The 26,255-nt window shown below is 37.9% G+C and overlaps 1 protein-coding gene and 1 long non-coding RNA gene across 2 annotated transcripts in view; one reads left to right on the top strand and one right to left on the bottom strand.

Annotated features, from left to right (window-relative positions):
* Window positions 1-26,255, top strand: part of LOC133839034 (uncharacterized) — a 112,698-nt gene that overhangs the window by 61,524 nt on the left and 24,919 nt on the right. Inside the window, 1 exon segment of the mRNA XM_062270343.1 lies at window positions 2,618-3,161. Within this exon segment, the coding sequence (XP_062126327.1) occupies window positions 2,618-3,161 (544 nt within the window).
* Window positions 5,415-7,127, bottom strand: LOC133839035 (uncharacterized). Its single transcript, XR_009894045.1, has 2 exons — window positions 7,021-7,127; window positions 5,415-6,958 (listed from the first exon to the last, which is right to left on the bottom strand). It is a non-coding gene; the product is annotated as an uncharacterized LOC133839035 (long non-coding RNA).

A 26,255-nucleotide genomic window follows, 5' to 3' on the forward strand; every position in this document is an offset into this window, starting at 1 on the left:
TGTTGAGTTCAATTTAGTTTTGTTTATTCAAATCAATATTGCAAATTCTCTAGGTCAGTCTAGACGTCAACTATTAAAGATGATCATTAAATTGAATTTAATTTTTCATAATTTACGAGCACACATTTGACGAGAACTTTTGTCTCTCTTTCGATCACTTGATTTCATTTGATCTCTTCTGAAGATGCTCTTTGCTTTTAAATAATTTATTCTAACTCTTATCGCATTATCTTTATGTTGCTCTCTTCCATTATTTACATAGTCTCAGCATTTATATTTAAATTAAATTCGAATGATCTCTTCTTTTGACTAATAAGAGCTCTTTTAATGCCTGAGAGTATACATTTCCTTCTACAGGCCAGTTAATATTGGCTTGTAAATATCCATAATTTTCTGTATTCTATGATCAACTAATCTTAATAAACTCCGAAGCCTCAATTAAACTGATGACGGCGCCATTAGGTTGCCCTTTCAATGTGTTCTGTTCTGTTCTTTTCCGGTTCGGCGTCTGTTTCCCCCTTTTGTGGGGACATTAATCAAGCCTATTTGCCAATACTGCAGTTTCTATTCATTTGCGCAAAAATTTAAAATAATTGCGACAATAAAATCACCATAAACTCAACAACAACAACAATCTCTTGTAATCTTCGCATATCCGGCTGCGTGTTGCGTGTCTTCCTTCCATGTCATCCATTCCATGTCTCACACTTCTTCATGTTTCTCTTTCTCTTTTCCTTTCACGTTTCACTTGCTATGTAACTCCACAATCCATTCTGCATTCTGCATTTTGCATTCTGGAGCTGCCTCAGCTGACGTTGTTGCTGACGGCGCTTTTCTGCATCATCATTATGCTGGAAAAAAAAAACTCTTTGCAAATGCTCCCGATGCTGATGATGATGGGGGGCCAAAGCTGCTTTCTGTCCTGGGTTTTGTGTTCCTCGTTCTACCATTTGACAGCTTAATTGCTTTGTTGATGGATTTCACTGTTGACACTTTTCCTTTCTCATAAATTCGTAATGAACTCTTCAACTCTTGTTCAGCTCAAATGCTTTGAGGACTCTTCGACTGCCGAAAATAAATTTAAAGCTTTTTTCACCTAAAACATCCAAATTATTTTGTGATTCAGTGCAATTAAAATAAATATGAGGCCTTTTGTATGTTTATAATGTTTTCTTTAATGCTTTACTCGCCCGAAACGCAATCTTAGATTGTATTAAAATTGGATTTGATGAAGCCTTTAAATATTTCTAATAAAAAAAGCCAAAAAAAAAAAAATAAATGAACTAAGAAAATTGCAATAAAATGCTATAAAAATGGAGGAATTAGGAAAATTTATTCAGTTTTCAGAATTAAATGAATTGTTAACTAATAAAATAAAATAGTCAATAGACATTTCACTTATTTTTCCTCTGAGTATTTGAAAATGGTTTTAACAATTGTAAAAATGTTAAAATAATAAACTATTCACTAAACTTATTTACGAGTCATAGAGAACTTCAAGACAGTCGAAAAGACCTCAGGCAATTTCGTTTTTTTTTGCAATTCATTGTGTCAAATCCAAGTTGGTAAATTGAACCAATTTACTCCCCCTCAAGTTGGGCGTCTTTTGAAAGCAAAACATGGAACAGAAAAACTTAAATATCTCAACTAGGCAAGACAATTGCTGTCGTCTTCCGCTCGACACCTCATTAGGGCAACTTTTCGGGCGCAAAACGACTTTTAATTGCAGCCACTGGACACAGTTTTCGAGTGGAAAAGAAGCTTGAAGAAGGGAAAAAGGAAAGATTGGGGTGACAGTGTCTAAGATTGTGACTTGGACTTGACACATGATGAATGCGTGGGTTGGTCAAGTGGTCGAAATGCTCTCGTAAAGTAGTTTAAAGTCAGTCGAGCACGAAAGTTGCCAAGTAATTACATGTGTACCAAAAACAACGTGAAATTGTCATTTAACATTTGTCAAAGGCAACAAACAAAACAAAAGAAGCAGCGAATAGAACAACAATCAAATAGAAATAAAAAGTCGTGAACTAATTAAGCAACATCTAAGGCCAATTGAAAAGGCCAACAAGCAACACAACAAAAAAAGCAGGCGTGAGAATAGCCAGAAAAAGAAAACCAGAAAGAACAATGTCTCAGATCGATTATACCTGTTACACGGTGCCGGAATGCTCCAGCGATGATGACGACGACGACGACGACGATCGTCGTGGTCATCGGCGCAGAGATGATTCAAGCGATGGCACGCTCGAGAATGTGCTGCAGTCGGACTGCACACTGGACTCGGATGCCACAACCACATCGTCCATGGAGCATCATCATCATCATCAGCACATCTACCGCCAGCAGGTGGGAAGGCGGAATAAACGCTGTGCACCGCAGCGCATCTCGTTGCCAACGCTGACCAGGGAGCTGACGCCACAGTTGGGCGTCTTTCATGAGGGGCCCGAGACGGCGCCGCAGTGGGGATATTTTGTGCCACTGTCGCCCAACGGCTTCCTCAGTCCGCCCATGCAGCGACGTTTCAGGTGGCCAAGCTAGAATTTAGTTACCCCGAAACAAAACAAACAAGCAAACTTAATGCTCATCTTCTGTCTTTCCTTTCTTTATCTACTTGCAGAGAGAAGGAAAACGATCGCAACCGTCGCGCTGTTAGCTATGGCGGTGGTGACGGTGTCTCGCCACCGCATTGCGCCACCATACCGCGTGCGGCACCGCGTCGTGTGGCACTGATGAAGGAGCCACCGCCACCGCCGCCGCCGAAGCCGCAGCTGACATCGAAGGCATCGCTGCAGTCGACGGACTCGTCGCATGCATCCAGCATCATTGCCAGCAAATATCCGCAGTCGGAGTACAATCTCATCCAGAAGATCGACTCGAACAGCACGCTGACTGCCCCGGCACAGTATCAGCCACAGAATTTCTATGCCAACACCGGCACCATTTCCTCCACAAACGGTGGCTACTCATCGCTGCTGTGTCATGCCAGCTCCACGGCCAGTCCGTTGGCTGTGCGCAAGCGGGACAAGCTGTTGCATCGGTTCAGTGATGCTGCCACATTGGGGCGCAAGCTCAAGAAGAAGAAGAACACGAATCGCACCTGCCGCTCCATGACCGAGGCCATTGAGATGCTCGCCGATCCGGTCATCGAGGATGAGTTTTTTGTAAGTATAAAAGAAACTCTTTTACTTCTTTGTTACTTCTATTCATATAAAGTACATATGTTAAATTTCCCCTGCTTAGATCGTAAAGTTACTCAAATTTAATTAATACAATATTCCACATAAAAGAGCTTTTACTCTTGAGATAATCATCGGCCCCAATTTCGAATATGTGTGCTTCAAAATCGCATGGAAGCGACTTTCGATTTGACAGTGGGTGGAAGTTCAAGTATTTGAACAAATTTATGTTGTCTGCAAATTATTAAATTGGATTTACAATTTTATTAAATTTTATATAGATATCGCAAGTGCTTTGAATTGGTAGTAAAATTATAAAAGTGTATATAATCGAGCAATTTTTACTTAGTGGTTTGTTCGTTTTTCAAGTACACTTATTTCTGTGTATTCGATTATTTAAACTACCTCCTAATGAAATGTGTGAATACATTCGAAAAGCTCTTCACTATTTCCTGTAAAGTTGCTGGCTGTTGGTTATTAATGTGCTTAAATTGTTACGCTATTCTACTATTTTGTGACATGTGTTATTTACCATCAAAGCTCTCATATTTCCAAAAGCTTTGAAATCAACGTTAATCTGCTTACAAGCATTGACCACTGAAGAGCTTTCGTCTCTCAATTTTACTAAAGGGGGTGTATCGACTAAATGGCTCACGTTCTGTAAAAGAACAACAACAACAACAATAAAGTGTGGCCACACGCGTTCATTTTTATCGCAATAAGTTTTATTTGTTTTGTGACTTTTGGAACTGGAAGTTATCTGGCTGGTTTTGTTCTTTTTATCTGTCTAATGAATGGCCATTGGAAATTCATTTGTCCACAGATTGCTCTTCGAAATTTATGCATTTTGTTTAGTTTACATTTGTTGCTCGTCGGTGCTCAAACAAGAATTACATTCATTTTTTCCACATTGCGAGGGCGGAAGTGTGTAGTTGACAAAGTGAATTGATAAGACTCTGTGTATGTGTGTGCGTGTGTGGAAGGTGATTGACCATGGAAATTAAAAGAAAACAGAAATATTTCGGAAGAAAAAGCAGAACGCGTTGCCAGTGACTATAAAGTGACATGGTTTATTTATCTATTGAAATGACAAAGAACATTGTGGTGAATTAAGCTTTGAAACTATTCGATAACCAAAGTAACCTTGAAATAGAATTGCAACTGCAATAAAGCTGAACTCAATTCCAAGCAAGTACAAGCTGAACAATCAAAAAAGCAAATCCATATTTTGCAAGCAGACTCTTTGATACTCTTGACGAACTTTAAGAATGTTTTAACTGTGCAGATTAAATATATAAATATCTTAGTTGAGTTTAATTAACATATCAACTAGAATTGCTGAACTAAACTTAAAAAGACAGATGGAGATAGTTTTAGTTTCCCATTTAATGTGTCATATCATTCATGACTGAAGAGTAAAACTTTCCATAATAGGGTATTCAATAGGGGGCGTCAGTGGAATTACGTGTATGAAGCTTTTGGTCGCCTAATCTCTGACTGAATACGTATCGATATCAGTTTATCGGTTGTCTTGTATTGGGGTCAGCAGTGGTCACTGGCACTGACTAAGCCAATAATTTGCAAATCTTGCTTAATTAGACGCTACCCATGTTGACAGATTAGCATAGAATTTGAGTGGGTTGGCTCAGCTCTTGGCATGGATATCGCGAATGCCGCCAAATTCATGACAGTTGACAGTTGTTGTTCAGGAAGACGAAGCTGGCTAACAAAAGCGAATGATGCAAACTGTGTCAATACTTTACTCAGTTACCTTGCACACACTCGACTGACTGAACTGACAGAACAAATAATAGTTGTTCTAGGTGGATAGACACAGAGGAAACAGAGGTTCTCGGGTTCAGGTCTGAGGCGACTAGTGCAATACTTGCTAATTGGCTTAACTGCGTTTCTTTCCAGCAAATAATAGAAAAAGTTGTTGCAATAAAATTGCAAATAATTCAAACAGTGAAAAATCGAACGTGCTACATGTTGAACGTCTCGTGCGCGTCGCTTGCCCCAAACGAACACAAAACATTGTGTTTATAATATTGTTTCAACAACTTTAAATGCTTGCGGGATTTTTTAATTGTGCCGCATAAAAGTATGCAACACTAATTTAGTGCTGTGTGTTGTGCATAAAAAGTGAAGTATCTTTTAGGCGCATCTGCCGCAAAAACCATAGCATACTTTTGTGCTGATTTGATTGAACAAAACATTTGCATACTTTTCGTCTGCTGCCAAAATGAAGCCCTCAACACGACGTCGCAGCTTCAAAACGAAACCACCTCAACCCAAAGCGAACATTTACAATCCTCTAGTGCGCTTTCGACCCGCTGCCTATGTTCGGAATGGCATCATCGGCGGTGGCCAAGGTCCCGGCACCAATGGCCTCTATCAGATCGAGGATCGTGTGTACACTACGAACAAAATGTTTCTCCGCGATGGGTACATGTATCCACGCCAACCTGGCCAGCCCATGGATCCGCGTTTCCCCCTCGAGCTGCACGAGTTCCCGCAACAATTTGGCGCCACCGGCCTGCAATTGGTCAGCACACCCAAGGTGCACATTGCTGGTGAATATCTGGCCAGCGAACAGACCCAGGCACAAACTCCCGAACAACAGGCGATGGCGGGCAGACGTTGTGCACGTCAAGCGGCTGCCGCCGATATCAATTTGGCAAATCAGGTGTATTTGCTGGGCAAGCAGCGCTCACGTTCTCGCTCGCGCTCTCGCAGCAATAGTCTGGGCAACAAGAGCATCACCAGCTGCATGGGAGGCAGCGCAGAGCGTTCCAGAGAGCGGGAGCACGATAGGCCCTATATACGCAATGTGGATGATCTGCTGCAGGCGCTGGGTAAGCGAGACAACAGTGCTGATAACCAGCTCGAAACGGGCTCGACGCACTCCCAATCGCAATCTCAACAGCAGCAGCGGCGGCGCTTTAAAAAGGTAAGTTCCATTTCGGTGATCAATCAGCGGCAATGGAATTTGTCAAGCCGTTGGCAGTGGCTGAGGCAGCGTTGCAACATTTCCATTTACCTTAATTGCGACACACACAACAATGTTGACACGCCCGCAGACGCGCCATCACTCATCCACACACACACACACACACACACACACATACACAGACAGTTACATGTCCAGAACGCAGCGAAGCTTGCATTCTGTCCAGAGACCAATCTGGGACCACAAAACCTGAACCCTTGAAAATAGCCCCCAGGGCGCGTCTGCGCAAAAATTAAAATTAATGATGTTCCAAATTTTGCTTGCGGCAAAGCACAAGGTGGAGAGACTCAGACCAGACAGTAGCAGCTAATTTGGCAGCACTCACAGACCAAACTCTCCCACCTGCCTGTTTTGCAAAAATCCTTGCCTTGCCTTTGAGCCTATTCCTATTCCTGCAGTCACTGTGGTTTCCATTGCCGTTGCGGTTCCATTGTGCGGTTTCAGTGCCAAAAACAAAAATCATCGCCAGCCCTTTGCTTTTTCGAATATTTATTTATGCAGTTTCGTTTCGTTTCGTTTCGCGCCTGGTTCATCATCCATTTATTTGGCCAGTGACTTTAAAGTATGTGGCCCCGTCCGTCGTCTCATCATTGGTGAATCTGGCAAACTCTGGCTTTTAGTTTTATTTTGCCTCATTTTTTATACGTTGTGGGCTAAAATTTATGCGCTTCTGTTTCTGATTCTGAAGAGCATTTAAGTTTGAGAAATTGGTTTCGTTGATTGTTTTTTCAGAGCCACAGTGGGACTAGTTTGAAACTTATTCAACAGTTCTCTAAATAAATATCTAAACTTAGCAAATGTCTTTAATTGAGAATAAAATAAATACGCATTAACCACGAATTTATTATTTTGACAGCTGTCTCTAAGGTGTAAATAAATGAAAAAGAAACTCTATTTTTATTAGTAAATTTCTCAAATTCCCATATTTCTCAGCGATCAACTTTCAGAGTAGAAATTCAATTGCTTAGAGTATATGTTAACTATTTGTTATATAAATATTTATACAGACATTTGTTGCAATGTTTACGAGTAACACTTCAGCTTTCATTCCTTATAAATATTTATTATAAACTGCAAAAATGTTGTTACCACGGTGGCCATGACTCAACTTCCGCTGTGTAAAATTCCATTTCGAGCTATGCTCGAATCAACTCGAAATCAAATAAATGAAAACGAATGAGGAAAACTTCATTCTATCTCAGCAATCTCATTAAGTTCTAACTTGAACAGCAGACTAACATGGCTTTAAGTTTTGCATACACATACACTCCTAAACCCTTGAGTTACGAGCAATGTGTTGGCATTTAAGCCAAGGCAACATGTAAAATGAATTTCTTGGCAGCACGCATGGATGCCTGGAATGCCTTCTCAGCTCTGGACTGTGGGGACTGACACTTTTCACCATATGCAAAACTCGCAATGCAGTTGTGTTCTCCCTCCCTCCCTCAAGGAGGTTTAGAATACTTCCCTCCATTTACAAAGGGATCCCCCTTCGCTTTGCAGTTAGTCGTAAATTGAATAAGCCCGTTGTGCTTCTCGCTGGCATGTGTTATGGCATTTGGCTTGGGATGCGGATTCGCTTGAAGACACCCGCCGAGCGCCGAAGAAAGTTGTTAACAAAATTGCACAGTTGTTTTTACTCTTCTTCACATTTTTTTGTTGTTTCCCCCAATTTTGTTGGATTTTGCACGTAGTCACGTGCCAACAAAAAAATCTGCAGTGGTTTTGCAGTGTAAAAAAAACATGATTTTTTTCTGTGCAACTCATTGTGAATGCAGTGCAGGCATCTCGCTTATTTTTCGGATCAATCACAAGAATAATTCAATATGAGGCAGATAATTGGAATGCGGTATTTGATTTTGATTTGAGCCAAGGCAACAGCTGTGAAGATTGACAAGAGCGATAAAATGAAAGATAAATACGGTTCAAGGTAGAATTCTGAGCGGAATTCGACAAAGTATAGAGTAAAGATTATTTAATAAAACAGAAAATTAAATCTTAAGCTTCATAGAAGTCAAAGTTAATCTCATTATATTATATTTAATGGATAGACTAACAAATAAAGTTTACGTAATAAAACAAAAATAAATAGTATCATCTAAAGTTCGATAGAAATATAAAATATATGTTTTTTTACAAACTTATAATACTTTATACTTTTATGTGCACACATATCATAAAATATTTATGATTTTTTTATTGTGTAACCAGAAATTGTTTAAAGATCAATAAATCCATATTAAATTCTTACAAGGCGACTAAGTTGAAAATGTATAATAAATGCAAATGATATGGGTCGACATTGGTCAAATTTTTGTATGTGATAAATGTTATGTGAAATTATTTCTATCTTTTTTATTAATCATACAACAAATGGTTCTTTTATTAAATATTCCAAAACTACTTTTTTATATATAATTTAAATCGAGAAGTTTTGTTATGTTGAAAGTGACACTATTTTTAAGATGTTTAAAAGTTTTTGTATAAAATGTATTTGACTTAAAGTTTTATTTATTAAGTAATTTGAAAACGTAACCAAATACTTTATTTTTGCGCCGTGCTTAATTGTCACTTTGAGTTGCACGTTGCAATAAACACATTTGTGGCCAATTTGATTTTAGCCACATTATTCGCAAGCTATTAAGATAGCAGTAAACAATTCTAGCATTCCTTGGGCAATAACTTCAGTCAGCCATGGCCCCTGGTCAACAATTAGGCATAAAAAAACAGTTGAAATGTCTGCAGTGTTCGTGTACAAATCAAATTACCCAACCCGAGCCCAAAGGCAATACTACTTGGCAAAGCTGCTAATGACCAGCAGCCAGCAGCCAGCAACCAGCTGCCACATCGTATGACTTGCCTTCACTGCACCTCCCCCTTTGCCTTGCCTTACTTTGCTTTGCAGCAATAATTGTGTCAAAAAGTCAAAAATAAAATGCCGCCCATTTGAAATGCTGCACGTGCTCAATGTTGTCGTAAAATAAAACTACGACAGAGAGCGAGAGCGCGAGAAAGATAAAAAACAATTGTTGCACACCACACTCAAAAATGAGGAAAAAAAAAACAAAAAGAATGCATTAGAGTTGGCCATTAAAGAGCAGCAAATGCGATAAACATCACATTTCCCAAGCCATACATATATTTCGATGCAGTATATAATTTAATTGAATTAAGCACGAGTCAAGTTTAAAAGATTACATTTAACTCAAGTTTCGAGATAGCATCGCACAGACTTTTAATTGAAAACACTCCACATTCCACAATCGCCTGGGCAAGCAACATAAATAATCGATAGGAGAACACGTAACCTGGGTTAATAGTGAAAACATTGACCACCCCAATGCAGACTTTGAAAAGTATTTCCCGTCGTTCTTTTCCTTCTACTACGACTACGAATACTACTACGATTTCTGTCTATTCATGCACTTGAGCTGTGAGCTGCTCGAAGCATTCGAAATGTCTTAACAATGGGAATGCCACTAAAGGCTATTTGGGCCATTTTGGGCTATTGAGCTATGCCAAGTCCGTGTCCGTGTTTGAAACGTTTAAATTGTTTTCTGACCTCTCGAGTTCTCACACCAACATTTCAAATGGTTTAAGTAATTTGGTGACTCGTCGAGTTCTCTAGTCAAGCTGTGGCCAAATGCTTAAGTATGTCTTGATTTCAGCTCTTTTAAGTTCCCATAATGGTTGCATTTCCGTTTTGGCCATAAAAGTGCAATTTCGAAGAGTGTTAAGGATAGGATTTGCTACAACAAATTTGCCACTGCAAGTATTTCCCTTTTTTGCTATTCACAATGTAGACATTAATATTTAACAGTTTGAATTTTTGTCGTATAGAAAGAGATAAAATTTAGCAAAATATTTAATTTTTATAACTTTTATTTGACAATCTGAATTCGATTATTAAACATTCTATTCTCACGATAAATACTTGAATATTTTACTACTTTCTTTATTTTAGTTTATATAAAATATTTAGGTTCTATATTTTATTGTCTTTAATTTAAAATAAGATAGTTCTATCTTTCGAAGATATGCAATATTTAAGATTAGAAATTCGAAATTATTTTACTATTATCTTTATATAACATTTTTCTATTGTTATTCACTGTATTGATAAAACCCATTTCTCTTTTTTTCAAATTCTAAATTTCAATGTAATTGTCAATTGTTTGGACATTTTAAATTTAAATGTTTGACAGATATGAGAATGTGACTAGAATAATATTGCTTATCTGCTAAAATAGCGACAGCATAAAACGATGGTTGTCAAACAGCAATTTCGATGGGTTCGTGCCTCATTGGCAATCAGCCTTGTTGACCACAGACTGAGTCATGGCTAAAAAAGACCTCTCCATGGCAACTAACTCAATGCCAGGCGGCGAATGCATTTCGCATAGTTAGACATTTTGCGCAGTGCATTCGCATTCGCATTCGCACTCACGTTCACATTCACACTCGCACTCGCACTCGTAGTCGCATTCACATTGGCAGCAGTTGGATTCGCTCATTGGAAATGCACAGCGGCAACAAAAGGGAGCCACATTCCTATAAATACCACTTCACACTGCTGGGCTGTGGCAAGTTTTTCTTTTATCTTTGATTGCAAACTTGAACACGCCACAGCAACAACAGCAACAACAACGAGCACTCCTTTAACTCCTGCCAAGGAGTCCAAGTCGCTGGCAGCGCCAATGCTAAAGTTAAAATGTTAAATAAAAATCATAAAAAGAAACCCGTTGCCAGTGCTGCCCATTTGTTGTGGTTGTGGTTGTGTCGCCCTGTCGCTTTGTCGCTTGGCGCACAACTCTACAAAAAGCATACATACCTATAAGCATGTGTGAGCATGTATATGTGTGTGTGTCGGCCGCCAAACCGGGTCTCCTTCTTCTCCCCATGTTTCAAAAAGTTGCCCGGCAACATTTTTGCCAGCAGCGCGCGCATGTTGCCAGCAACAAGTTTGCGTTTGCGTTTTGAGTTTGAGTTTGTCGTCGTCGTCGTCGTCGACGTCGTTGTCTACCTGACACATGTCTCTATGTGTGTGTGAAAGGTGCGCGCTGCTTACCTGCTAGAATGTGACTGTCTGTGTGTACCAATATGTGTGTGCTGGGCATTTTTCGAGCATATTTTACGTTTTCCACGTACGGCGGCAGCGACGTCGACGCCAGCGACTTCGGCTTTTGCTTTCTTGAGCGCGCGGCGTCCATTTCAAAAGTCGACAACGTTTGCTGGCGAATGGACGCGATTAACGGATGAATTTCGCTGCCCGAAAATAAAACGTTTCTTTTTTTTCGGTTTCGGTTCGGTACGGTTCGGTTTTGGGCTTAGGATCAATGTATCTCTAGTCGTGCCTCAACCGCTTTGATTTTTTTCGCTGTAGTGTTGGGGGGGCGCCTGTACTTTTTTCTTCAATACGTGCCGTCTCGCTCTGTCTTGCAGTAAAAGAAAAGACAGTGGGCCATTTGAACGTGCCCCGTTTTGTGCCGTTGAGTTTTTGTTTGTCACGCGCGTGTCTCGCGACTGTCGCCCCCTTTCCCCCTCATTCATCACCCCACTTGCTGCATTGCCAAATTTACCGCTCAATCACATTTAAGTGCAACGTTCAACATATCAAATATAACAACGACGAAAAGTGCAGTGCTTAAAATAAATAAATGCAAAAGTGCACTACGAAAATTGTTTAACTAATTAAGCAAACAACGACGAAACACGTTGCAAAATTATCACGAAAATTTGCAATTTCATTTTTTGGGCGCATGCGCAACGCCTGCCTTTAGTGTGTGCAACATGTTGTCGCAACTGTAAAACGAAGCAACATCAAGAAAAACAACATCATCAACAACTTCACTCATTTATATTCGTCTGTTGCTGTTAACATGGATATCGCCGGAACAGCAACGGGCAATCAGCACGTTCTGCCAAACAATCATTATCGGCATGAATCAATGTTGCAACAGGTAAATACGATAATTACACGAGGCGAAGAGAGTGTCGATGAAAGTCGACATGAGAAATTGAATGCAGCGATTACTATAATTACGACTATCGATATGACTTGTAATCGACTCGATTATTAATCGGAAATTCTGGAATTCGCCTTGACTTATTTTCCAATTCATTAAATGACTATCGATAAGTCATGCAATCGATGCGCTTATTTATCGGAAATACTTGAATGTGATTGCATTCACTTTGGCTTATTTTCAAATCCATTAAACTATTAATGTCAGTTTCTCTGGAGCTATTTAACGTTATAAGGTCGAAACCTTTTAAACTGACACATAAGCGTTCTGAGTTTTATATTAATGTGCATCATTAATAAAAGAAATTACAATGCCAGTGGCTACATTCTTGATATCATCAGCTGTTCATTAAGACTCCCAAAAACAAATATTTCAGGGTCAATATAAAAAGAAATAATATTAAGATGAAATATTATTGCAAATTATATACAAACACATTTTATAAAAGTTTGTTATTCTTTTTGGGGTTAGCTTTTGAGCAGAATTTAAATATTCTTATGAACTCATCTAAGAGTTAAGAAAAATAAATAATAAAAAAACGAATTATTATTATTCGTAAATTGTGAAATTTTTTTGCAAACATTTCATATAATTCTAGTCAACTGAAATCGTTTTCCATTTCTTGCGAAATCAGCTAATTAATCAAAGGAAAATGACTTTTCCATTACTCGCTGGCATCAATTTCATTTAATTAGCAAAGCCTGTTTTGTTTTGCTAATGAAATGTTTACGATTTCATTTGCAAAACTCTCACCTGATGAGCAAATGTTTGTCATTAGGTGAGGCTTATTTGGTCAACAGAAGGCGATGAAGAAGATGCAACATCAACATGCATGTTGCATTTTCAAGTGAAAATCAAATGAAGCCTTTTATGGAGACAAAGCATCATAAAGCCAAAAATAAAGTCCGAATCATTTAAGCAGCGACTAATTGAATTTAATGCGACAAATTGTTGACAATGAGTTGATAATAAATGCACATTAATCGGCGGGGAGTCGATCCCGATGCCGATGACCAATTAATCAAGAAATTCAAGTCGATGCCAAAGGTTTGATAAACGCACCTCGAAGATCGGGTTTTTAACTTCCATCGGGCATCAATCACAATTTCAATGATAACATCGTAAACAAGCCACGAAAAGCCATAAAAAAGAAAACCAGCAACCAGCAAGCAACCAACTCTGCCCAATTAACATAAAGTGTATAATTTTACAAATATGCCAGCACATGCGGCACAGCTGAAGAAAAGTAATCAACCTCAAACCAGACAAAAAGCAGCTACTAAAATTATATAAAAAGGCATTGCAACTAGGCGCATGTGCAGCTGGACTGTCATTAAAAAACTTTTGGCATTACGTCTTGAGGATTACTTGGACCTCAGCCACACCTCCCTTCCCCCCCGTTTGCCTCATGCAACACTAGAGAGCAATCAACATGAGTGAAATATGTGCAAACACAAAAAAACAACACCTTAAAGACAGCAACAAAAAAACATGTACCCATAAAATTAATGAATTTTCGAAAGTGAAACTTTTTGGCGTTGACGTTTCCCAAAATGAATGGCTAATAATAACAGTGGCAATTCGAATATTGGCCAAAGAAAACTCCACTCTTTTGTGTGTGAGCCAATTATGAAGTCTTTCAACTCATATTAGGCAAAATAACAAGTAATTTGGAAATTAGAAACGCAATTGGCCAAATAATAATATAATGCAAAAAAAATATAACAACAAATGTAATTTCAATTCGATGCCATTCCAATTATGTTTTTAAAGCACATTAAAGCTTTATTGTTTGTGCATGTAAAAAGCTTTAATAAACGATCTTTCTTCAATCATCGCTTCCCATTAAAGCTTGAATATTTACTTTTTAATCTGCAGTAAAAGTTGTATTTACTTTTCTTGTTTTTTTTTTTTCAAGAAAACAAGATTCTTAAGTGCAACATTTAGCTGGGTAATTGCTCACACCTTAAAGCACATTAATGTTAAAGAGTGGAATGAAAAGCTGGTTTTTCCAGTGCGACGTTCTAGTATCTCTCCTCTAGTTAGAGAAACTTGACATTGCTTGACCAAACTCGGAGCTGGCATTCACTTTTTATCGTTTGTCTGAAGCGCCAGCAAAGAGGAGAAAAAAATCACAACTGCAGCAATCTTTATGCCATATATTCAATAATTCATATGGCTAATAATATAATGATTATAAATTCTGAATGGCTGTTGTTCAAATGCCACGCATTCAAAGCGTTTCAGCATTTATGAGTTTATGTAAAATATGCATAAAAGAAAGTTATAAGCCGGTAATTAAGATGACAAATAAAAGTGGTCAGAACAGCTAGCATAAACAAGCTCGAACTAGATAAAAGAGTCGCTTCAATGTATCTCATATTTTTCCACGAAGTACAAAATTTATGAAGACATTTTGGAGCACCTTAAACCGCAATTTATGCGCACAAATGCGCAACTCAAATCCTTTAAACCGATTTCTGGAAGAGCCCAGCTCGGGGAAGAAGAAGAATACAAGTAAAGCAACAGTTTAAAGCAAATACAAGCAGAGAGTCACCATAAAGAATCTCTACACATTAAGAAACTGGTTTCACACACAAATCCACACACACACACACCACATGCACAGTGGCCATAAAAAAGGTTCGATCTGGTCGCAGAACAACAAGAAAATAACACACAAACACGAATTGTGTGTCGCCCTAAAAAAAAAAAACAACAAAACTACAGAGACATGTCTGCAGAGCACTCAGTTGAGCCAAGGGGCAAACTTTGAGTTGAACTCAAAGATAAAAGATCTGAGCCAAAAATATAAAAGCAATCTACTCAGCTTGAAAGAAAGAAAAAGTCTTTAGAATCAAGTCAAGTTGTTCAACTGGTTTTTCAATGCTGAGTTGAGCTCAAATTTATAAACCGGCCTCGAGTTGTTGGCTCGCCCTTTAGCTCAGATCTCCCCTCTTAGCTCTTTGGAGACTTGAGCCCGCTCCTCGATGAGTTCTTCAGCTCTTTGCGTTGGATGCGGGTGTTGTGGGTTTTGCCACAACTTGGCTTTAACACATTGATTTATATTGGTAATTTAACGCCATTATTTTGCAGCTGCCCTCCGTCTGAAAGTTATCTAACAGGCCGTGAACTGCAGCGATCAAACAATTGAATGCCTCAGCATCGACTGAGGATACATAGAAATAGATACAGATACGGAAAGGGGCAACTTCTTGATTGGAAGCGGGGGAAGGGGGGGCAATGGGCAATCAAGCTGGGCGCTGCTCTCCGACCCAAGCTGTGAGCTGCCGTTCAACGCGTTTTGGTTGCCATGTTAATCTTCATAATTGTTTGGCTTGCATTGAACAAACCCTTTTGCAAGAAACTGGATAATAATGTTGGCATGTTCATTGGCCTTCCGAAGGGGGGGAGGAGGGAACTCAACTCGATTGAGCTGTAAAATTGTTAATTTGGCTTCTGTATTGTGTTAGTCACGTGAGCTTAAATTGCTTTTTCTTTTCCTGCACTGCCCTCGCTTTGACTTTGATGGAATCATTTTCCCCCTCTCTCGGTTTCTGTTTCGGTTTCGCTTGTAGTTTCCCTCGCCGGGCAATTAAGTCTATGATTGTTTATGGATTTTTTTAGGGGCGTTGGCAAAACAAACAATAACCCTTGATTATCTGCTATGCTTCATTTTATTTACTGCAGTTGATAAAATCGAGCGCAAACATGTTTTAAACTAGTCACTATATTTAAGTGAAGCAATTTTCAAAATTAATTTAAGGAAAGACAAAAGAAAATCAACATTATTATGAAGAATAGTCTATAGAATTGTTAACAATTACTGAAGATATTTTTAGAAAATATTAGAAAATTAAACGAGAAAATTGTCATTTACATTTCCTTTAAATAAAGAGCTCAACATTTCATCATTATTAGAAATAGCATCCAGAATTAGTTTAATGACATCGGAAGTTTTGCTTGAATAATTCACCTATTTAAAATAATTGTTAAGGCAGCATTGCGTGTATTCCTCGATATTTGCTTAACGAAATGACAATGCATAGCAATAGCTGCTTCCGATACAATTTCAATATATCACAAAGTATCTCAGATCAGCTGCAATAATTTACAATAGAAGCGATAAACATAAGATTTCACCTTCAAATAAAGCGAAGAAAAATGTTGTTCGACCTGTGCCACTTCTCAGGCCTAAGAGACGCCAAACGTTAACGTTAACAGGCTTTGCTACCATTCACAAAATTCACACAATAAGTATTTACTGAAACGAGCTTATTAACAACGATTTATTAGCATTTTGAAATGGAAATCGAAATCTAAAGCGACAATCTAGATAAGCACAAGTGGAACTGGAACTGGAACTCAAACTGAGGCAGAAACTGGAACTCGAAACTGAAACTGGCTCAGAAAATAACAAAAAAATAACAAACAAACAAAAACAAAAGCTTCATTCAGCCTGCATGGTTTAAGCTTAATTTACAAGATACAAGCGACAAGCAATACGTGTAAAATGCGTTCCGAGTTGCATACTATATACATTGAAGTATTTCTCTCTTTGCGTCTGTCTAACAAAAATGCGGTTTGCTGAATGTGTCGGCATTTTTGTGGCCCCCACTGAACAGTGGCCAGTGGTCAAGACTTGTTTGCTTACGAAACCGTTGGCACACAAAACCAAGTTAGTGGCACAGCAGATACATTAAGAGAGCGACAACAGAGCGCGCTTATAAGTAGCAACACAAGTAACAAATAACAACTGCAACTGCAATTGATTAGGAAATGAGCTGCAACATTTTGTATCTTTGTATCTTGAGAGTTATGCGGCTGTCGCAAAGTCGCACAGTCGTAAGATACAAATGATATGGAACCTGCCACACCCAGCAGCGAATTCCTCACAATTGATTCATAAATGCAAAAACACAAAACAAAACTGGTTTCTGCGTAGCCTCCACAAATATTTGCATAACAATTTAACGATTCGCAATGCTTCTCGCAGTACTTCACATCAAATCAAGCAGAACCATCTACAGCATTCCGCAGAGACGTTCATTCGAGTTCTTAATTCTCCTTTTTTTCTCACTTTCTCACTCATTTTTTGCCCTGTGGTTCCTGAGACTTCTTCTTTGACTCTTTCATTTGCATTCATTGCACATCGCCCAACAATGCGTGTATTTAATGTGATTCAACCGCAGTTTCTTTTATTTCATCGAAATATTTAATTAAAATTGTATACGACATGGAAAGCTTTTCAGTTCAGTGTCCAGCTAACATAGATTGGCAATTTGTGAGCGTCATTCAAGCCATTGTTGAGTCGAACAAAGCAATTTCAATAAATGCATTCAAAAGTTTCACTCAGTTCAATGGCAATTGAAGGGGGATACAGATTTGAAGGAGTGTTCACATTTCAATTAGTGAAACAAAAAACAGCATACTTTTAAGCAGTTGATAACTTTAGGCACTTGATCAAAAGTTTTTAATTCATAAAATTATATTACGAGAGATTAAAACCTATGGCGAAAAAGTTGAAACAAACAAATAACTTTTAACTTAATATAAACATTTAATCAAGAGAGTTTTTAACAAAATTATTTTAAGAAATAGTTTAGTTGATATTTACATCATTTTTTAAAATGCCATTTCAACAAGTTGCTTTAAAGTTTTTCCCAATTTTCGTTGTCATTTAAGCATACAGTTTATAAAATATGGCTTAAAACAATCAGAGCTTTGTTCACGTCAAATTTTATGATTATTTGCACATCAATTAGACGCCTTTGTCTTTGTCTTTTCAAACGGATCGAATCGTTAAGCAATCGCGTTATTCACACCTTCCAATTTTGTTAAAGAAAAAAATAATCTTTTTATGTTTTCATGTGGGTTGCTCTTGGCTGTTGGCTTTCCGCCTTCGATGGATTGAATTCTGTGACACAGTTTTCCACTCAAATGTCAAAGTTTAATTTGTTGCTCAACACAAAAACGCTTAAAAGTCACACACGCACAACGATTTTATGAGAATTTTATGTATCATGAAATCAAAAAGCAACCTTTCACTCTCGGCGAAAGTTCGGGGAATCCATTCGCTACGTAAACCCAAATCGAAACAAGCTAACAAGCAATTTTATATGCAAATCGAAGACAGACTGAATAAAACATTAGCCAAGTCATCTGCTGCCAGAACGCAGACCTTTAACGCAATTTAGTCCACAAAACACACAACATAAAAAAGTTAAAGGCGAATCTTTGTTGCGCTTTTTCTGCGAATTTTACATTTTATTTTGTTCCCTTCTTGTCGTATTTTTACTCTTTTCGCATACTAATTGCGACTCTTTTGAGTTTCGAGTATGCCTTTATGCAAAATATGTCTTGTAGATCAACATTTGAATACAATGATTGAATGTTTTGTTGGCCCTCTTCGTTTATGAATCATCATCGTCAAACTGCGATCGAATATGCAATAACAAAAACCTGGCAATCAACAATGTGCTTGAAAAACAAACACAAATAAGTGCGAGACACAAAAGGCAATATAAAAATATTTTTCGTATTATTATGAATTAATTATAGTTTGATATGGCAGAGACTGCGACCGGATTCTTTGGCTATTTCATTTTTATGATCGACGACGGAATTTTTATGTTTATTATTATTATTTTGCTGTTGCTGTTGGCTGAGCATATCGTAATATAATTATTCAAATTTTGCTTCTGTTTCTTTCTTTACAGGTGAGTTAAACGTACCTTTTAAACAAATCGCCTGCCCCTAGGTCATGCTACCATATAAGGGGTATTCGTGAGTATGAACTCTTTATTCTTTTGTTCGAACAGGCCTCAATTAGCCAAAGTGCTGTGGCTTGGACACATCTGCTGCCCCATTAAAGGGCTGACTATAATAGGAAAAGCATTTATGAGTGTTCGCTCATCGTCCATCATCAAAACTTGACAGCAACAGCTCAACTAGGGCTTCAATCTCTCACTCGCTGTTGTTAGTTCACTTGTTTTTTTATGGTAAATTTTCATTTTCCAGTCGAGTGGATGGCAACTTTTATGTAACCTGGCACTTAATTGCATATGTAGCTTGTTCCTTGGTATCTCTCTCGTCGCCAAAAGAATCATTGAAGCGTCGCGTCGCGTCGCGTTGACTTTGTCACTTTGTATTTGTTGTTCTTGATACAGCACATATTTCTATCTAATCACATAATGGCATTCACATTGCCATCAACACGTAGTTAAACTTTGGTTGCCCCAAGGTACCTTTTTTTAACAAATATTTTTTTTACACAAAATATGCCAAACGATATCAATTATTTGCTTGCAGCTCATGTAAATTGTGCTGTAATCGATGTGTGGGCTTTTAATAGGTGTTGAGCACTTGGTTTTGCATCTATTAGAATGCATAAAATATAAGCATCAATTTATGGATTACTATAATAGAGAGGCCACAAAGATTATCGAGCAGTGAACGTGGGTTTCTCTAATGCTCTACAACTACTTGAATATGGCTTACTTGTTCACTGCAATTAAATGCTTGATCAATGCGAAACTGTCAACTCGTTAGAAAAGAAATTGTATTTCTTGTATAAAAGCTATAAAATTAAATGGTATTTATAACCTAGATAAGGCTTTTGGTTTTTCACTTCTTTGCTTTGTTTATTATTTGCAAGCAATTTTTCGACATTTATCGCCAATGGAATGTTCTTCAAGCAATTACATAAATTGCGCCATAATTGAATTATTTGTACAGGAAAATATGTATGATTGAAAAAAGCAAATTAAATTTAAAGCATGACAGTTTTACATTATAACTTATTCATAAACTTATTTAAAGTGACTTCAACTATTCAACATTAGCAAGTAAAAAAGTTGAAGTTGATACCCGCTACCTATTTTCAATGAAACCGTATTCTAAAAACATAACAAATTAATATAACAAAAATACTAAAATATACCGAAGACTATATATATATGTGTATACTACATTAAAAATATACCATACAGAACAAAATATACCAGATTGTAAACCAAAGAATCTAAGAATAGATTTCAAAAGGTGTTTTTGCCATATAAAAGTAATTTTTAAATATATATAATATATATCACGTTATATTTAACATCTAAATCCATCAAACCATCAATTTGTAGAGCAGAAAAATCAAAATATTGCCAAGATATTAAATAAGTTGTAATATTACAGATTCGTTGCAAGTATCGATTTAAAATTCCAATCAACTTTGAGTGAGTTTTTCTCTACTTCAGCTTGAGCCATGTGAGATACTTTAAGCCTGGTGAAAATGATTTAGCTGTGCTCCACTTTCGAGAGGCAGCAATATGAGGAATGGGAAACTCACTGTTCACAGTCTGTGATTAGAATAGAACACAATGCCTTAGATACAGACACGTCACATGTTCCTTTGCACTTCTGCTTTGCTGTTTGTCATGTGTTTCTTTCTATCTTTGCTCCGTTTTTTTCCTGTTTGCCTTGGAAAATTACACACTCATTTCAAAATGTTTACTTTTGCATACGAGTGTTGTGTGCACTACAAACGTGTTCCGTATCCCGAAGCCATAGCCGATGCCTGCCTGCATCCCGTTTCCTGTTTACATTGCGACATCTCCGCCATTGCCGCATCTTCTGCTCTTCTGCTCCATGAGAGCTCAGCACAAAATGGAGTAGGTGTTAGCCCAGGGCGATGAGGGCATTGTATGACACGGCAAGTGACAAGTGAAAGGATCTGCGAACACTTGGAATAATATCCATTCAACCCGGCAAACGTCCCTCTTAAGCACGCCACTCAACTGGCCCTTAAAACCTGTGAAAGTTATTGACACGGACAGCCTAGAGTTTTTGCAATAAGCAAAACTATACCGTTGGATTAAAACAAGTTCTTTGTAGTTTTAGATTCAGTCAGATTAAATGAACATGTGTTTGCCAAGAAAGTAAAACCATTGTTTAATGAAGAATTGTATTGGGATTTGAATACAATTGTTAAATATCTAAATAAGTCTTTTTATTTACTTTCATTTTTATTTTATATGAAAAAGTCAAAAAAAACATTACTTTCAAAAGGTAACAATATTTGAATTGCAATTTCAATTAATTTTCTCTTCAATTCTCTTTTTAATACTCACACTTTTCCCTTTCAGGCCAGTGCACTTTCGATAGTTGAACAGGTTTTCTCTGATCCCATTGTATCACATCATTATCTATGTATAAAGAATTTTGTTCAATTCAAAAATTTAATTACTCATCAGTTTCCATCAAGAAAAAAAGAAACACAATCTTTCTCTCTGGCATGCCCAACGTAATCCCAGCTTAAGAGCGGAGCATGTTGACCTTAAAGAATGATAAGTACAAAGCAAAGATGTTGCCTAGCCGCACTTGAGGGGCAATCCATTGTCTCCTCCTCATCCTCATCGTCATCGTCATCGTGATCGTCGCTCTTTGCACTCCGTCTGTGTGCCATACGAGAAGCGATAAGTACTTGAGGTATTTTCCAGTGCAGCAGCACGCATGCGTGCCATAACTCAAACATATGAACCCGGCAACACACGGACACACACTTTTCAGACTTTTCAATTTTCACCCGACTGCACTTGGAAATGTGACCCAGCGATGGGCTCGCGACGCATGCCTTAGTGTTTGGTATTTTTTTATTCTTCTGCTTTTTCCGTGTGTGTTTTATGCCTTCCTCTTTACCTAATTTATGAAATCTAGAAATCTTAAGTTTTGTAGTTCAAGCACGTACCACGCACGAAACAAAGCCAAACACTCGACACAGAAATGGGCATAGAAATTCTTTGGCGAATGCCAAACACAAATGACCAAAGAGTTATCGACCTGTGTGCGTATCCGTGAGATACAGATACAGTATCTGCCCGTTAAAGTGTTCCAATTTGTGTGCTTTAAGTACAGCTAAAAACATTAACACGTCGCGCCGCCATTAAACTCATTAAATGCTCCCAAATGGGAGCAGAAAACAGGAGCAGAAGCTGCTAAGCCCCGCAGGATGCCACTCAGACGCATCATTTGGCAGAGTGACATGGCGACATTAACCACGCCTACTAACCAGCGCCTCTCTGGCTGCTAAAAGGACGTGGCAATCGACAATATGCAAATGTTGTTATTGAAATTCTGCTCTCCAAATGGTTTGATGTTCTGGTTTCTACGCAGTCTCTCTTGTAGTCTCGTCCTTGGCATCCTTCCGACTCGTTAATCGCCCCAGACAAGTCGTATGTCATACGTGAGCGACAGAACAGCAAAAGCCCATCCTGCTGCTGAGAGAACCTGTTAGAGGTAAGCTCACAACAACAACAACAACAGCCTCATCCTTGGCCTTTTCCTGCTCTAACGACCACGTGTCCTTCCTGCTTCGATGTTAATAGCATCAGACGAGACAAGAGAGGAGAGGAGACACATAAAAAAGTGCTGACTGTCTGCAAAATTTAACAGAAATAAATGTTCTTTTCCGAAATACTAGCAATTGTGGTGTAAACATACAACAAAATAATGAAAGTAACATCAAAATACTTTTTATCTGACAGCAAACATAAACTTTGAACATTTGTTTCTCAATCAAATAAAAATTAATATTTGACGAGTTGAGCTACCTTAATGTAAATAGAGTAACACTCTAAATGAAATCACAACTGAGATACACAGTTTGAAAAGTTGTTTACCTTCGCAGTGTTGACAATGAATAACAAGCAGAAGTAGCTCAGCTGAGTGTGCTCGACAGTGACGCACTTGTCAACCCAATGAGAAAATTCGCAACTTATCTAAATAGTTTGGACTACATTGAATGTGTATTTTTCTCCAAAAATAATTGTGCTCTTCGAGTATAAATAAATGCGATAACTTTTTGGCAAAACGGCATTCACAATCCTTGCCAAGTTTGCTGATTTATAAACTTTGACCAACTCAGTCGACGGGGAGTCAACAACCCCTGAGAGGAAAGCAATGTTAATGCTTGATTGCATTTTAGTGTTGTGCACTAAAAGTCAATTGTTTATCAATTGTTGTTGTCCGCATAGAAACGAACATTTCCCTCGAGGGTATTTTTCATTTTAATTTTTTGTTTTTTCTTTTTTGAAACTGGTGTGGAACGTGTTGCGCTGCTTGTACTGCGGCTGTTGTCCAGTGTTGTGCCTGTCTAGACATGTCCGTGTTGCTTGCTACCTGCAACTGCAACACAGGGTTGTGTCGGTTGTAGTCCCAGAGCTCAAAGACCTTTCGTATTGTGTGTGCATTTGTTTGCCGCCGCTACCTGAGGCAATGTTGCCTTGAAAATGCGCCTGGGAAATGCGTACAGCACCCAAAATCGAAATAGATTAAAAAATCATTAGAATGTTGATAAATTGTACAGCTCGAGGGTAACCAAATGAAAAAAGACTGAAAAAAGAAAAGGTTAAATCACTGCAGGAGGTGTTGAGCAAATTAAATTGATCATTTAGAGCGTTTCCAGCTGGGGTCGACTGCAGACATGATTGGACCATGCAAGTTGAGACTGACCTCACACATTTTAGCTTCGGTTTAGATAAGAGTTCACTGTTCTAGTAATGCAGAGAAGCGGGTATACTCGCTGTAAGTTTAAGATGCGGGTATATAATAGGGCATTCAATAGCAAAGATAATGTGAATAAAATAAGTGAATTTATTTGAAGATTGTCACTTTATTCTGTTAAGAAAGTTCCGGATTTTCTTGCAATGTGTTGTAGTATAATATAATTTACATAGTAAAATATACCGTGTACTTACTCTTTCTATATACGACTTAGAAAAAAAATATACTATATGAAGTATATGGTATCATCAAAATATACTACTTACTTTGCCCTTTATTTTTGCTAATTTCCAAATAAATTTCAAAGCTTGAACTTTTTTTAGATATTCTTTAGTAACTTTAGTCCATCAGTCTCGGTTGAGTGAGTTGAAGTTATTTGTTTTGTCAATGAATCTTGTACTTACTCGACCCTATAGATTCAATATCCATTAATGCAATTCAATATCCCACAATCCGCACAATATTTGCCTTTGTTTTCGCAAAAAATAAAAACCAGACCAGGACAGGACAAAGTGTCATGCTAAGCGTGTTTGTGTTTGTCTGCTCTATTTGAGCATTGTTCTTATTTTTGGCATGAAAACAAACGTTGTTTTCGATAGCCAAAAGAGCTGCTCACACCTTTAGAGAACGTCAACAATGAGAACCTACCATACATATAAATTCAATGTTATAGGAATTCCAGACTGTCGCTCTCCTCTGCCTTCTCCACCTCCACCTCCACCTTCATCTCCATCGATTGTTGGCATAATAGTTGATGTTGGAGTTTGATATCGGTATTTGTATTTGTATTTGTATAGGAAATGGCATCAGCATCAGCATCAACAGCATCGTTTACATTGAAAACAGAATAAAAACGCAGAAGAATGGTCGACATCGTTGGCCATGTTGATGGAGTAGCTCCATTTAGGAGTGCCAACTGCCTTCACGATTTGCCTTTTATTTTGCATAAATATGCGCGCTTGTCAGTTGCAGTTGCAGTCACTGTCAGCGAGCTCCATTGATGATGTGTTGTGACAACTGTCGAGCCCCGCTATGTAAATGAATATCTCTCAACATACTATATACATATATACATTCGAATATATATAGATATTCTCACCATGACACTCATTAAGCTTTGTCTTTAATTCATGAAAGTTTCTGCACACTTTGCACATTTTCATTTGCCATATAAAATTTAATTCATGGAATTTTTCTACTTCAGTTACTTCAACACAGTTGCAGTTGCACTTGCAGATACAGCTGTATACATATACGCAGTACTTGTAGATACAGATACATTTGCCGTACTCACTTGCTGTGTAATGGAGATCTTCTTTTGCAGTCGAGTATACTCGTTTGTTTGTCACTTTAAGCATTTAATAAGCACTCGCTTGATTGAATTAATATGTCAAGTTGTTTGGCCATTGTTCACTGATCTCTCACTCTCACTCTGCCTCTGTCTCTATCTCAGAGCAGTTCAGATCGGTGCGGGCGTCTACAATAGTATAATTGAATTGAAACTGCCGTTAAGTGCGAGTCAAGTTGTGAACTTTTCAACTTTTGCTCCAAGTGCAATGCAATTTGTAATCTCGGCAATAGACATTGTTCAGTTGCGTTCACTGGAATGCATCTTTCACAATTTGAAGGCATTCAGAGAGTTCATTAGAGCATGCAATGCGTTTTGAAAAATTACGAAAATGCATAAGCATTAAAGTTAAAGATAAATTGACAATTTCAAATTTACAAAAACTAATCTTCTTTACAATAAAATATCAGATAGCTTTTTTCATCTTATATTAAAAAAGTTTTAATCAATGAATTTTTTTATTATTCCGTCAATAGCCGGAATTTTATTTTTATTTAAGATACTAAAAAAAAAAATTAGTTTAACGCAATATTTTATTTTTTAAATGAATCAATAAAATTTAGCTCAGACATCAAGGAGAAATATTATTAATAAAACATTAAAAAATATTTCATAAAAATTCTAAATTTCATCAGCTTTAAATCCTGCTCTACATTTTTCACTTTGTGATGAAATTCGTAAACGCAGCTCCTTTAATATTGAAAGAGGAAGCGCAATATCTTCAAATCACAGTGGTACACAAGTCGACAAATAGGTTCCACAATGCAATAGATTCCACAGCAAGTTGAAAATCTCTTTCATACACAGTTTTATCAAATATTGCTATTTGCTTTTGACGTTTTGTTTACATTTTTGTCTTCGCTGCCGCTTTCCGGCCTCAATGAGCAAACACACACACACGAACACATTCATGCATTGGCATCCACAAACACACACACACACTGTTACCTATACAAATGCAACAACAGATAGGGCAGCAGCTACTGCACGTCGCGTTTGCTTGTTTTCTCTTCGTCGTCGTCGTCGACGTCGTGTTCGCTTGTCTGGCTGGCTGGCTGCCTTTGGTTTTGCTTTTGCCTGTGTGCCTTTATTCATTCGCTTGTTTGTTTTGTGCTATGCCTTCATCATCGCTTCGTTCGCTT

Source organism: Drosophila sulfurigaster, chromosome 2R, assembly GCF_023558435.1.
Source record: "Drosophila sulfurigaster albostrigata strain 15112-1811.04 chromosome 2R, ASM2355843v2, whole genome shotgun sequence".
Lineage (NCBI taxonomy): Eukaryota > Metazoa > Arthropoda > Insecta > Diptera > Drosophilidae > Drosophila > Drosophila sulfurigaster.